The 13120-nt window shown below is 35.6% G+C and overlaps 1 protein-coding gene across 2 annotated transcripts in view; it reads left to right on the forward strand.

The window, feature by feature from the left end:
• ARID2 (AT-rich interaction domain 2) overlaps window positions 1-13120 on the forward strand; it is a 184762-nt gene that overhangs the window by 112897 nt on the left and 58745 nt on the right. Inside the window, exons 12-16 of one of the 2 annotated variants that reach the window (XM_027035953.2) lie at window positions 1976-2057; window positions 3992-4126; window positions 4761-4957; window positions 5228-8091; window positions 10783-10896. In XM_027035953.2, the coding sequence (XP_026891754.1) occupies window positions 1976-2057; window positions 3992-4126; window positions 4761-4957; window positions 5228-8091; window positions 10783-10896 (3392 nt within the window). The remainder of the gene's footprint in view (window positions 1-1975; window positions 2058-3991; window positions 4127-4760; window positions 4958-5227; window positions 8092-10782; window positions 10897-13120) is intronic. The other variant, XM_027035954.2, reaches the window with a different exon arrangement.

The following is a 13120-nucleotide window of genomic DNA, read 5'->3' on the forward strand; positions in this document are numbered from 1 at the left end:
AGAGGTTAATTAACTTGCCCACGGTTACACAGCTAGTGAGTGCTGGAACTCTAGAGCCAGCCACTCTGGCTCCAGAGCCGTGTATTTAACCATAACTTGCATTGCTCTAAAGGATGGATGAGATGTAAGACTTTCTGTTCCAAAATGGGACAAGGGCAGTTTTAAAAAGGAATATATACAAAAGTTGAGTATCTGGAAATTGATAACTTCAACATCATTTCTGATGTTTCACTCAACTAGTTGTTAATTGATTCAGGAGATTTCAGTCTGAGTAGGGTACGTAGTACAATCATAGTACAACTGATGAAGAAAAAGGAGGAAGATTTCCATATAGGTACAGGCCCTAGAAGGCTATTTTCTGTCACTGTGTCATCAAGTTAGGAGAAGAAAAGATAAGCTGGGCTTGCACCAGGAAAATAGCTTGGGTTCTAATTATTTTGTTCTGTTAAGAAACAGTATGTCACAGTATGATATCTGAAATATGACAGACCTGGATTCAAATCGGGTACTCCTAAAAGAAGGCTTTCCAGCTATACACAGTTCTGCCATTTCTGTCATGTGTTCTTTTGTAAACTTCATCTCTGAGCTTTATTTTTTCATTAGCAAAATGAGGGTAATTAAATTTAGGCCTACAAATAAGATAAAAAGAAACATGTTTTGTAAATGTAAATGGCTTAATACAGAGCAAATGTTCATTAAGTGGCTGATATTAGCTCTTATCCCAGTGAGAGCTTGGGGCTTCATCAAACAAGTCAAGGATTGCTTTAGATCATTCACAGATTTGACTGTGCTCTGGAGCTCCTTTGGTTCTAATAATTTAGAAATACATTTGTTCTGTTTGAGGATCCTGAGTTTTGCTAAAATGTTATTTGAAAAATAGTGGGTACATTTTATAAGTTTACAAACTATTTGAAGCAGTATAATTTTTAATTTTATAAATAAAGTAAGACTCATTTATAACCTATTTGCTAAACTGTTATTTGAAAAATAGTGGGTACATTTTATAAGTTTAAAAACTATTTGAAGCAGTATAATTTTTAATTTTATAAATAAAGACTCGTATTTATAACCTATTATCATATGACTAAGTTTATGTTATATTTTTCATGTTTTCATTAGTTCCTTTATATATAATACAGCAGAAAAGAAAACATTTTTCTACAGATCTACTCAACTTGTTAGAAAATAATAGATTATTTAACATATTCATTGGATTTGAATTGTTTTAAAATATATCATAAGTAAAATCTCAGAAATTGTTATGCGTCTTAAGATGAACAGCTAGTACTCTTTCACACAACCGTCTTGCCTCTCCTCGGACAATAGGTATATTTTAAAACTATTATTACAGTAGATTTTTTTTTCTTCAGAAAAATAATCTTAGGAAAATCCTTCTTGAATGTAGGACTTTAAATTAGTTCACTTTTTTGTTCACCTTTTCCCAGATGTGTTATATATGCCACTTAGAGAGTTAATGTTAATCTTTTAGATTCAGAAGTGAAGTTCCGATTTCTGATGCTATCTGCTTCTGTAACTAAACTGATTCTTATTTACTGATGTGTTGAGCTGTGTGACCTTGGGCTAGTTATTTTAATCACTTTGAGTGAGTCTCCGTTTCCATATCTATACCCACCGCACAGAAGAATTAAAATAATATATGTAAGGTATTTAACTCAGTGTCTGACCCATGGGAAAAACAGAGTTGATATTGACCATATAATCCATAGCATTATTATTGGAATGATTGCAGGATTTAAAAAAGAGTATTTATATAAAGCATCTAAGACGGTGCCTGGTATAATATGTGCTCCATTATAAGTTTCTTTCTCAAATTTGTATATTTTCATTATGTTTATACACCTTTTTTAAAAGGTATTCATTGTAAATATTGTTTCAGTGTCCATGAACTGAACATGGCATATAGTAACTAAGTAAGTTTCTAAAAATGATGTAGCTAATGTATTTTTTTCTTTAGCTTCCAGAGCAGTTGTAGCACAGCATGTTGCTCCACCTCCAGGAATAGTGGAAATAGATAGTGAGAAGTTTGCTTGTCAGTGGTAAGTGGTTTATTTCTATTAAGGCTTTATCCTTGGGAAGAATAAAGCAAAAGGGTGAAGGAAATGTATTTCAACAGTCATCCAGAATGTTTTATTCTGTATTTCTTTTTAGTCAGAGTAGAATATCATTTATACAAAGAAAGGATAATGTAAAATCATTTCACCTGCATTTTAGAACAGTTTAAAAGAAAAATATTCATCATAATCTTCAGAATTAAAATAGTCTTTGACTAGAATTTCATTAAAGTACACCACTTCTTTTCAGAGTAAAATTTGTGTTAAAATGTTACCCTTTGACTTTGTAGAAAATAAGATTTGTCAGATTATAAAATCTGTTTTTCTTAAATCAGTATTTTATTAAAACTGACCAGGACTGTTTTTAAGAAAATAAAACCAGATTTTGTTGTTAAATGTCCCTTCTTTTTCATCACAAGCAATACTTCTTGTTCACTGATAGTTTTTCTTTTTTGGGAATAGTAAGGGGAAACTAATCAAATGATAGAAGAGCCAGTGAGTTTACATAGGAATAAGCAACTTGAAAATAATATTTTATGGAGAAGACTGAATAGTCCTATGTCAGCCACTTTCTGAAAAAATAAATGGAGACTTGGTTAGATTTCATTTTGTCATGGATAATAGCTTCCACATAGTTTATGAATTTCAACTTAGACTCTTTAGAAGATTAACAGACTGAATGTAAAAGATCACTTTCTGATGATGTATTACTTTAAAATTTTTCTTTCTTTGATCCCTTTTCTCCCATTCTTGAACATTGTTTGTCCCCCATTCCATGCTCCTGTCATTCTGTGTTCCATATTTTTGGTGCTTTCCTATCTTTGTTCCTGTGGCAGTTTTCTCTAGACTTTTCCACTTTGCTCAAATAAGGTTTATAGTTTTAAATATCTCTAATTTTTTGCTTATTCCTCACCTTCTGTATTTTTACACCTTATACTTGATGAATCTCTTCCAATAATACTTGGAAATGTTTGTCTTCTACGCTGAAACCAAAAAAAGTTTTTTGTATCTAGTCCTTTTGAAAATTCAGTACTCAAAGAATTATGAAAGTTGGGAAAAGTATGTGCCACATCCATTGCACAATGTGTGTATATTAGGCATAAATTTGACCTTATAAATCTCATTTGCATATTTCTGCCAGTTCTAGTGGAGAAGGAGAGAATCATTTTAAAGTTATCATAAGTATTGAGTCCGTTTATATAAACAGCTATACATTGGTCTGTTGTGTATATAGTAAATCCTAGAAAAGAATCCTGTGAAGATAATTTGGCCTCCAATCCTAACTTCTGTATGGATGGAAGTCACTATATGAAAAAGACATACTGAAGTTTGAATTACTTTGTAATGGATTAGGAATAAAAGTCTCTGAAATGGGGGAATGGGAGTGTGCAGCATGGGAGAAGTATCATTGTTTAAGGAGTAGTTGGAAGCTTGGGTAAGTTTTTCTCAAGGAATTTGATCCAAGAAGCAGCACAAGTTTAATTTTAGCTCAGTTTTTCCTCCATTTTCCACATCTCCGATGGAAATAGCTCATTATTGGGAATTTCTGTTATATTTTACTTATTGCAAGACAGGAAATTGAGTAGATAGTCGTTGAATAACACTTACTTGTTGTAGAGTGAGTATTTGTTGCCAACAGACCAACCCTGTTCTCACTGGGATGTGAGCACAGTTTTTATATTTGTTGTTCATGATTTTTTATACTAAAATAAATATGATTACATGGTTAATCTCTTTCTATTTGGTTTCATCAATCTAAAACCTAACATGCATTTTTTGCTAATAACATGAGAGAAATTTGATTAACAGGCATAAATATTATTTAATAATACATTGCCTTCAGATGGTTTTGCTATATTTAAATATGAACTCTTCTATAATCTACTATGCATAATGCCATTTATTTTTCTCCTTTTTAGGCTAAATGCTCATTTTGAAGTAAATCCAGATTGTTCTGTCTCTCGAGCAGAAATGTATTCTGAGTACCTCTCAACGTGCAGTAAATTAGCTCGTGGTGGAATCCTAACTTCAACTGGATTTTATAAATGTCTTAGGTAGGATGCATAGTTGTTAACTTCAAACAAAGTTCATGTATATCACTTAGAACACCTCTTGCTCTTTAGACAAAATAACTATCCAGTTTTAAATATTTCTACTACTTGAAATATTGGCTAGGTTGTAGTAAGGGTGAAAATTTAAATACAAGGAAATTTTGGAAATCAAACCTGGTGTTTGTATTTGAATATTAGAAGGCTTATCAAAGAGAGAAGAGAGAAACTTTTCTACCTACTTTTATATGTTAGAGACATGACTTTTGCCCTTTGTAGTCTTGAATAATAGTCTATAGCTAATACTCTTGTCATCGGATATCAAAGCTTTTTGATATTTTGCAAAGTTCATAAAATAGACACTGATTGCCTAGATGCAGCTTTTTTGTTAATTATATATGCAATAGAATTATTTAAAACCCCCACAGTGTTAATAAATAATGATTTTAAAAATTGGAGAATTGATCTTTTATGTTTTTTCTTTGCTCCCTACCCTTACAGAATCTATAACCATATGAATCATACTGGTTCATAATGAGTAGCAGCAAATGTCCTGCTGCTGTTATGTAAACACTGTTAGAAGTCAGTGTTTTTTGCTCGTGTGCTAGTTAACAAAACTAAGTATGTATGTACTTTACAGAACGGTCTTTCCAAATCATACAGTGAAGAGAGTGGAGGATTCCAGCAGCAACGGGCAGGCACATATTCATGTGGTCGGAGTAAAACGGAGGGCTATACCACTTCCCATTCAGATGTACTATCAGCAGCAACCAGTCTCTACTCCTGTTGTTCGTGTTGATTCTGTTCCTGATGTATCTCCAAGTCCTTCACCTGCAGGTATTAATTTTTGAGTTTTAAGTATTACTGACTTAATAAGTAAAAAAATGAAAAAGGATATTATATAAATTTAAAATGTATAATTTTTCCTTGTTTGTCCAGTAGCATTTTCTTGCTTATTCTATTACTTATTATCATATTCGTGTGATGCAAAGTAGTTAGATGTTAATTTCCTAAAACTATTTTTTTCTTGTATTAAGTAAAATAATGCCTACCTGCAGCTTTCAGTCATTTCATTACAAATTTTGGCCTTTCCCTTCTATTTTTCAGGAATCCCTCATGGACCACAAACTGTAGGAAACCATTTTCAGAGGACTTCTGTTACCAACCAATCTTCAAATTTGACTGCAACACAAATGTCTTTTCCAGTACAAGGTGTTCATACTGTGGCACAGACTGTTTCAAGAATTCCACCAAATCCTACAGTTCATACCCACCAGCAGCAAAATGCTCCAGTGACTGTCATTCAAAATAAAGCTCCAATTCCTTGTGAAGTTGTTAAGGCTACAGTAATTCAGAATTCTCTACCCCAGACAGCAGTTCCTGTTAGTATTGCTGTGGGAGGAGGAGCTGCTCAGAGTTCTGTGGTTCAGAATCATAGTACAGGACCACAACCCGTTACAGTTGTAAATTCCCAGACATTGCTTCATCATCCATCTGTAATTCCACAACAGTCTCCATTACACACAGTGGTACCAGGACAGATACCTTCCGGCACTCCTGTTACAGTAATTCAACAAGCCGTCCCACAGAGTCATATATTTGGCAGAGTACAGAACATACCAGCATGTACTTCTACAGTTTCACAGGGTCAACAGTTAATCACCACATCACCCCAGCCTGTGCAAACTTCATCTCAACAAACATCAGCTGGTAGCCAGCCACAAGACACCGTTATCATAGCACCTTCACAGTACGTAACAACTTCTGCATCCAATATTGTCTCAGCAACGTCCGTACAGAATTTTCAGGTAGCTACAGGACAGATGGTTACCATTGCTGGTGTCCCAAGTCCACAACCCTCAAGAGTAGGGTTTCAGAACATTGCACCAAAACCTCTCCCTTCTCAGCAAGTTTCATCAACAGTGGTACAACAGCCCATTCAACAACCACAGCAGCCAACCCAACAAAGCGTAGTGATTGTAAGCCAGCCGGCTCAACAAGGTCAAACTTATGCACCAGCCATTCACCAAATTGTTCTTGCTAATCCAGCAGCTCTTCCAGCTGGTCAGACAGTTCAGCTAACTGGGCAACCAAACATAACTCCATCTTCCTCACCATCACCTGTCCCAGCTACTAATAACCAAGTCCCAACTGCCATGTCATCTTCTTCCGCCCCTCAGTCACAAGGACCACCTCCTACCGTCAGTCAGATGCTGTCTGTGAAGAGGCAGCAGCAGCAGCAGCATTCACCAGCGCCCTCACCACAACAGGTACAAGTACAGGTTCAGCAGCCACAACAAGTACAGATGCAAGTTCAGCCACAGCAGACAAACGCAGGCGTTGGTCAGCCTGCTTCTGGTGAGTCAAGTCTGATAAAACAGTTGCTGCTTCCAAAGCGTGGTCCTTCAACACCAGGTGGTAAGCTAATTCTCCCAGCTCCACAGATTCCTCCCCCTAATAATGCTAGAGCTCCTAGCCCTCAGGTGGTATACCAGGTGGCCAATAACCAAGCAGCAGGTTTTGGAGTGCAGGGGCAAACTTCTGCTCAGCAGCTATTGGTTGGGCAGCAAAATGTTCAGTTGGTCCAAAGTGCAATGCCACCTGCAGGGGGAGTGCAAACTGTGCCCATCTCGAACTTACAAATATTGCCAGGCCCACTGATCTCAAATAGCCCAGCAACCATTTTCCAAGGGACTTCTGGCAACCAGGTAACCATAACAGTTGTGCCAAATACAAGTTTTGCAACTGCAACTGTGAGTCAGGGAAATGCAACTCAGCTCATTGCTCCAGCAGGAATTACTATGAGTGGGACGCAAGCAGGAGTTGGACTTCAGGTGCAAACGCTTCCAGCCACTCAGACATCTCCAGCTGGACAATCATCCTGTACTACTGCTACTCCCCCGTTTAAAGGTGATAAGATAATTTGCCAAAAGGAGGAGGAAGCAAAAGAAGCAACAGGTTTACATGTTCATGAACGTAAGATTGAAGTCATGGAGAACCCGTCCTGCCGACGAGGAACCACAAACACCAGCAATGGGGATACAAAGGAAAATGAAATGCAGGTGGGAAGTCTTTTAAATGGGAGAAAGTACAGTGACTCAAGTCTACCTCCTTCAAACTCAGGGAAAATTCAAAGTGAGGCTAATCAGTGCTCACTAATCAGTAATGGGCCATCGTTAGAATTAGGTGAGAATGGAACATCCGGAAAACAGAACTCAGAACAAATCGACATGCAGGATATCAAAAGTGATTTGAAAAAACCTCTGGTTAATGGAATCTGTGATTTTGATAAAGGAGATGGTTCTCATTTAAGCAAAAACATTCCAAATCACAAAACTTCCAATCATGTAGGAAATGGCGAGATATCTCCAATGGAACCACAAGGGACTTTAGATGCCACTCAGCAAGATACTGCCAAAGGTGATCAACTAGAAAGAATTTCTAATGGACCTATATTAACTTTGGGTGGTTCACCATCTGTGAGCAGTATACAGGAGGCTCCAAATGTGGCGACACAGCAGTTTAGTGGTACTGATTTGCCTAATGGACCTCTAGCTTCAAGTTTGAATTCAGATGTGCCTCAGCAACGCCCAAGTGTAGTTGTCTCACCACATTCTACAACCTCTGTTATACAGGGGCATCAAGTCGTAGCAGTTCCCCACTCAGGATCAAGAGTGTCCCATTCTCCTGCCCTGTCATCTGACGTTCGGTCTACAAATGGCACAGCAGAATGCAAAACTGTAAAGAGGCCAGCAGAGGATAATGATAGGGAAACAGTCACAGGAATTCCAAATAAAGTAGGAGTTAGAATTGTTACAATCAGTGACCCCAACAATGCTGGCTGCAGTGCAACAATGGTTGCGGTGCCAGCAGGAGCAGATCCAAGCACTGTAGCGAAAGTAGCAATAGAAAGTGCTGTTCAGCAAAAGCAACAGCATCCACCAACATACGTACAGAATGTGGTCCCACAGGTAAGTCGTTCTGCTATCATATTGCTCTTAGAAATTTCTGATTTGTAAATAGGATTTTAGGGAAAAATGCACTGTTGTTCCATGCCTCATCTTGAAAAGGTAATTGTGTCTGCTCACTGATGTACTCAGGTTCTCGTGCTCTTGTTTTTTGGTGTTTTTTGGTATTATACAGTTTTCAGTTGTTAACTTTAGCACGTGGTTTGAAGTCTTTTCAATTTTGTTATAGACCCAAATTAGTAATTTTATAGACCCAAGATAGAGGAGTACTTGCTAATCTGACATCTTTTAGAGAATTTTTTAAATGTTTATTTATTGAGTGCGCGCGAGAGAGAGCACGTGTGCATGTGCACGAGTGGGGGAAGGGCAGAGAGAGGGGGAGAGAGACTCCCAAGCAGGCTCCTCGCTGCCAGTGCAGAGCCCAGTGCGGATCTGGAACCCACAAATTGTAAGATCATGACCGGAGTCAAAATCAAGAGTCGGGTGCTTAACTGAATGAACCACCCAGGTGCTGTTTAGAGACTTTTTAAATGTAAGTTAGTCTCCTTTTGGTCTCCTTTGGAAGGGGATGCTAAAACCACTTTAAAAGGGAGTTGCTGTATTTGATTTTGATGTATGTTTTTATGGTTTGTTTCACAGTTCTTCTGTTAAAAAAAAAAAAAAGATGAATCCATAAGAACTTTATCAAGTGTGTTCTTATTATATTTACATATTGACTTAGTTGCCTTTATTCTTTAAAAAGTGTTAAAATTTCAGTTTCTTTCAGCTATTCTGATATTCTTGCTGCTGTGTTTCTTACTCCTTTGCCCTACTATCATGTTTCTGCTATTCCCTCTTTAATATCTCCTATCTGATCTGTACACTTTAGCAAATACAAGTGTTTTCTAGCATCAGTGCTACTGAGTTGAGGGTCATTCTGCCTGTAAAGTTTTTAAGGACAGTCTTGCATGCTGTTTCCACTGAAACTAGGGGTTTACTTCACAGACAGTTGTCTGTCACCTATTTCCTGGATTACTTTTTCTTCACTCTCTTTCCTAAGTACTCCGTAGCCAGACCCTTCTGTGACTCACCAGCTCTGCTAGCAGTCTTCTGACTTGGGTTTCATCTCTGTGCTTTTGGTGTTTACAGCAGATCTATGGCCATTGTTGGCATTAGTACCAAATTTAGCAGTGGAGGGGTCAGCAGAATAAAAGATGAAAGAACAAAGAATCCCTTGGTTCAGAACACTTCATCCACTGATATGCATGGATATGGGTGGATATAACTGGACAGTGCTGTCTGGAGGTATAATGAGATTTGAATTCATATGTCAGTACTACCTTGCTTAGGTTTATCTTTATTGCAAGGTACCTAAATAGGTTGAGTATTCTTTAGTTGTGGTATGTACATGGCAATAATTAATACTGAGTTTTGGTGAAAAATACGAAATCAGTTTTACTCAAACTGCCATGCTACTCTTTGAGTTTTTCATCCATTAAGCACATTAATTTTTTTTTAATGGTGCAATGTCTGGCACATAGTATTCAGTAAGTTGGATCTTTATATTTTTCCTACATTTAATAATTAACCAGTTCACCTTGATTATGTTCCTAACTCTGTTTTTTCCTCTCAGATTCCCTTATAATCCTAAATAGTTATAATAGACTAAGCCAAGTGAGAGAAAAACTCCATTATTGTGGAACTATCAACCCTCATTTTTTGTGTCCATAATCTTCCAGTGTGACTATATTCAATAATGATACTTAAGTAACAAAGAACAAACAACAATACTTTTTAAAACTAGGACCTGTGTTAGGAACTTTGTACTAAAGCATTTCCTCAGTTAATCCTTTATGTAACTCTGTTGGGTAAAAATTGTTATGGATGTTTTAGAAATGAGGCTCTAAGATGCAAAGTAACTTGCCTTAGGTCACCAGCTAATATGCGGTGGTCCAGGACTGAACACTTGGGTGTGTGTCTGAAATGAAGATTTATACTCTTAATCCATTTATGCACTATTTTAAAAAAGATTTCTTTGTAAAGTTCTAGAAAGTCCTTTGGTATATATTGATTATTTGAACTATTATGTTACCAAATGTGCATGCCATTAAATGATAATTTCAGGACATCTTCTTAACACATTGGATGTATATGCACCTAATCCAAGTCATAAAATTATTACATTTTATTCCTAATCTGAAGAATGTGTTCTTCTATATATTCTCCCAAAGAATGTAGTTTATTTAAAATAGCTACATTCTTTATTTTTAAAATTAGTGTTTGGCTGGCATGTAGAAATTTAAAGCTTTGCAAAGAAAAAGAGATAGCTCGCATGGTGTCTATGAGTGAGAATTAACAACCAGGGTTCTTATGTATAACACTTAGCATGGTGACTGCTATAGAGTTAGGCACTCAATAAAGGTATAGGTGTGTTTTACCTTCACATAAAGTACCTATAAAGCCTAAAAAAGATCAACTGTTCAAGATAGGATCATAAGTTTCCTTTGAAGGGCAGGCTGTTGGGCCTTCTTAAGAGCCTGCTAATAGAAAAAGCCATTTCCATTGTTGCCCAGATTCTTTAAATTTCTTTTATATAGACCTTGGTTTAATACCATTTTATTCACTGCTTGAATTGATACCTTAAAGGGATAGATGAAATAGAGAATTTTAAATGTGATTTTTTCAGCCAAACCTTGTTATTTCCACCATTTCAAGGGGTTTGGGGATGTAAAGGAGGCACCTGGACCCCAAGAAGGGACTTCCAGACTTGCAGAATGTGCAGGGCTGAAAAGACTGCAGGGAAATGTCCCTGCTGAGAATGGCCAACAGGTAATCCTTCCTAAAACCAATGTTATTTCATGTTCCTTTTCTCGATTTTGTTCCTTTTTAATCCCATTAATCAGCTGTATTAATTTCATTACAGAAAAAAAATAACAAAAAAAGAGGATGAAAATAAATGATGTCACCATAGATTTTGTGTTTAAGTAGTATTTAGTTGTGTAGTTTATATAAATACAAAATAAAGCAGATTTCTTTATTTGTAGCTGCTTATTTTCAGTCTGTTATATTTTCAGGTTAGAGTATAACTACTTCCAAAGGCTGTGTCTCCTTCCACTGTTCATAAATGGGTACCTTATGGAGACAAAAAAAAAAAAAAAAAAAAGATTGGCATATAAAAAATAAAAAATGAGTACAAAAATAAAATTAATTATAAATATTTACCTAAAGACTTGCCTTTTTCAAGAACATGTGAAACACATGTTGAACATAACTCTAACTCTTAATCCCATGATCTGAAGACATGCTAAATTCTTGTATATAAAAATAGTTTACTTAAGGATGAATTTACTTAAGGTATTTTATATATGCCTCTCCTCAGTTCCATGTTCTTCACATAGGAATCATTGCTGATATGGTGGGCATAAACTGAATCTTGGTATCTTCCAGATCCCTTTCTTTCTTTGATAAAGAGCTTGAAGTTACTTAACCCATCAGAAGGCAGATCTGTCGCCTCAAGGGGGCAGCATTTAGTCATAGCCAAGATCATTTTAGCAAAAGCCGCAGGAATTCTCATTTCAGTATTTTCTTAAGAGTGCTACTGCTTAGATTTTTGGCAGACTAGCACATTGTAAAAACTAAGAAAGGCATTACCACTAAACATAATTTTTTGTTTGCATTTCGATGTTTTTATAAGCCAGGTTTGATACGTATTGATTGTCTGTCTAGGTTTATGCTTAGAGTAAAAAAATGTGATAGTTTAAGAGCATAAGAGAATGTTACAGTAGAAAGATTATTAGATATTACTTTGTCCCAAACCCTCATTTTTAAGCGTTGAGGTTAACTTTCCCAAACTCAAAAAGATTTCTCTTCCAAAGATTTCTATTATTGCCTTCCATTCTGTTCTCAAAAGATCTGTACATTTAGACTAAGTATCATCTCTTTTATATCACAGTTAGAGTAAATCTAGTTCTTGTTCCCTAAAGCTGTTTCAGAGTATCTCTCTTTACTTGCCTATGTTTTAGAGGACACTCTTTCAGTTTGTTCCTTCAATTGGATCTTAGGTGTCCTTGTGTCTGGTGTATTCATCATCCTATTTACCTCAATCAATTCCATTTTATAAGTGGCTTTCAAAATCTGTAGCTACAATTGAACACAGTATTTCATTACTACTTAGTAAAGAATTTATTTTGAGACTAGATTATGAATTCGTATTTTTCTAACACATATTGAAATGTTTAAATTTTAGTCTTATTCTAAGGTTTAGTTAATTTTACATTACAGAATAAATCACAGAATTGTTTTATATCCTTTTTGTAATTTTACTTTTCTGGTCACTCACTGCTGGAGTTGTGGCTTTTCCACTTTGATTTGAAAAAAAACAAAACCCTGATATACAAAAATAGCTCCTCTTGAATAGACTGGATGGTATAGAATATTCCTCAAGAGTGATCATTCCCAAAATATGACTTTGAAACCTATATTTGCATTTGCACTTGAGTTAGAGTTATGGCTTATGGTCTAGCAGTTCATGATAAATAGTAAGAAAAGGTAAACTACTTCATCCTAAAAGAAATCTATTTTGCACTCTCATGCAAAAGACCTAATTCTTAAAAGATAATTTAAATGGTACTTTAAAAATTTTGCAGCATAATACAACCTGTTTGAAAATTAGCTTTGTCGAAAGAAATGTATAATTTTTTTGATACAAGAGGAAACCTAAAAATATTACCTCTGTGGTCAAAGAAAACATGACTTTTAGAATTTCTCATTTGGTATATTCTGTAAGTATTTTAATTCTTTTTGTTTCACTGATGTATATTTTGATCTATTTAATTCTTCTTGTCATTTGTTTACTTTTTATTGTACACATTTTTCAAACATACACAAAAGCCAATAAATCATCATGTATCTATTACCTAGCTTAAAATATTATCATTTTGCCTTTTTAGTTTCATCTGTTCTTCACCACTATGATTTTTTTTATTGGAGTACTTAAAAAATTTTTTTAACATTTATTCATTTTTGAGAGACAGAGATAGAGCGTGAGCAGGAG

This window comes from Acinonyx jubatus, chromosome B4, assembly GCF_027475565.1.
Source record: "Acinonyx jubatus isolate Ajub_Pintada_27869175 chromosome B4, VMU_Ajub_asm_v1.0, whole genome shotgun sequence".
Lineage (NCBI taxonomy): Eukaryota > Metazoa > Chordata > Mammalia > Carnivora > Felidae > Acinonyx > Acinonyx jubatus.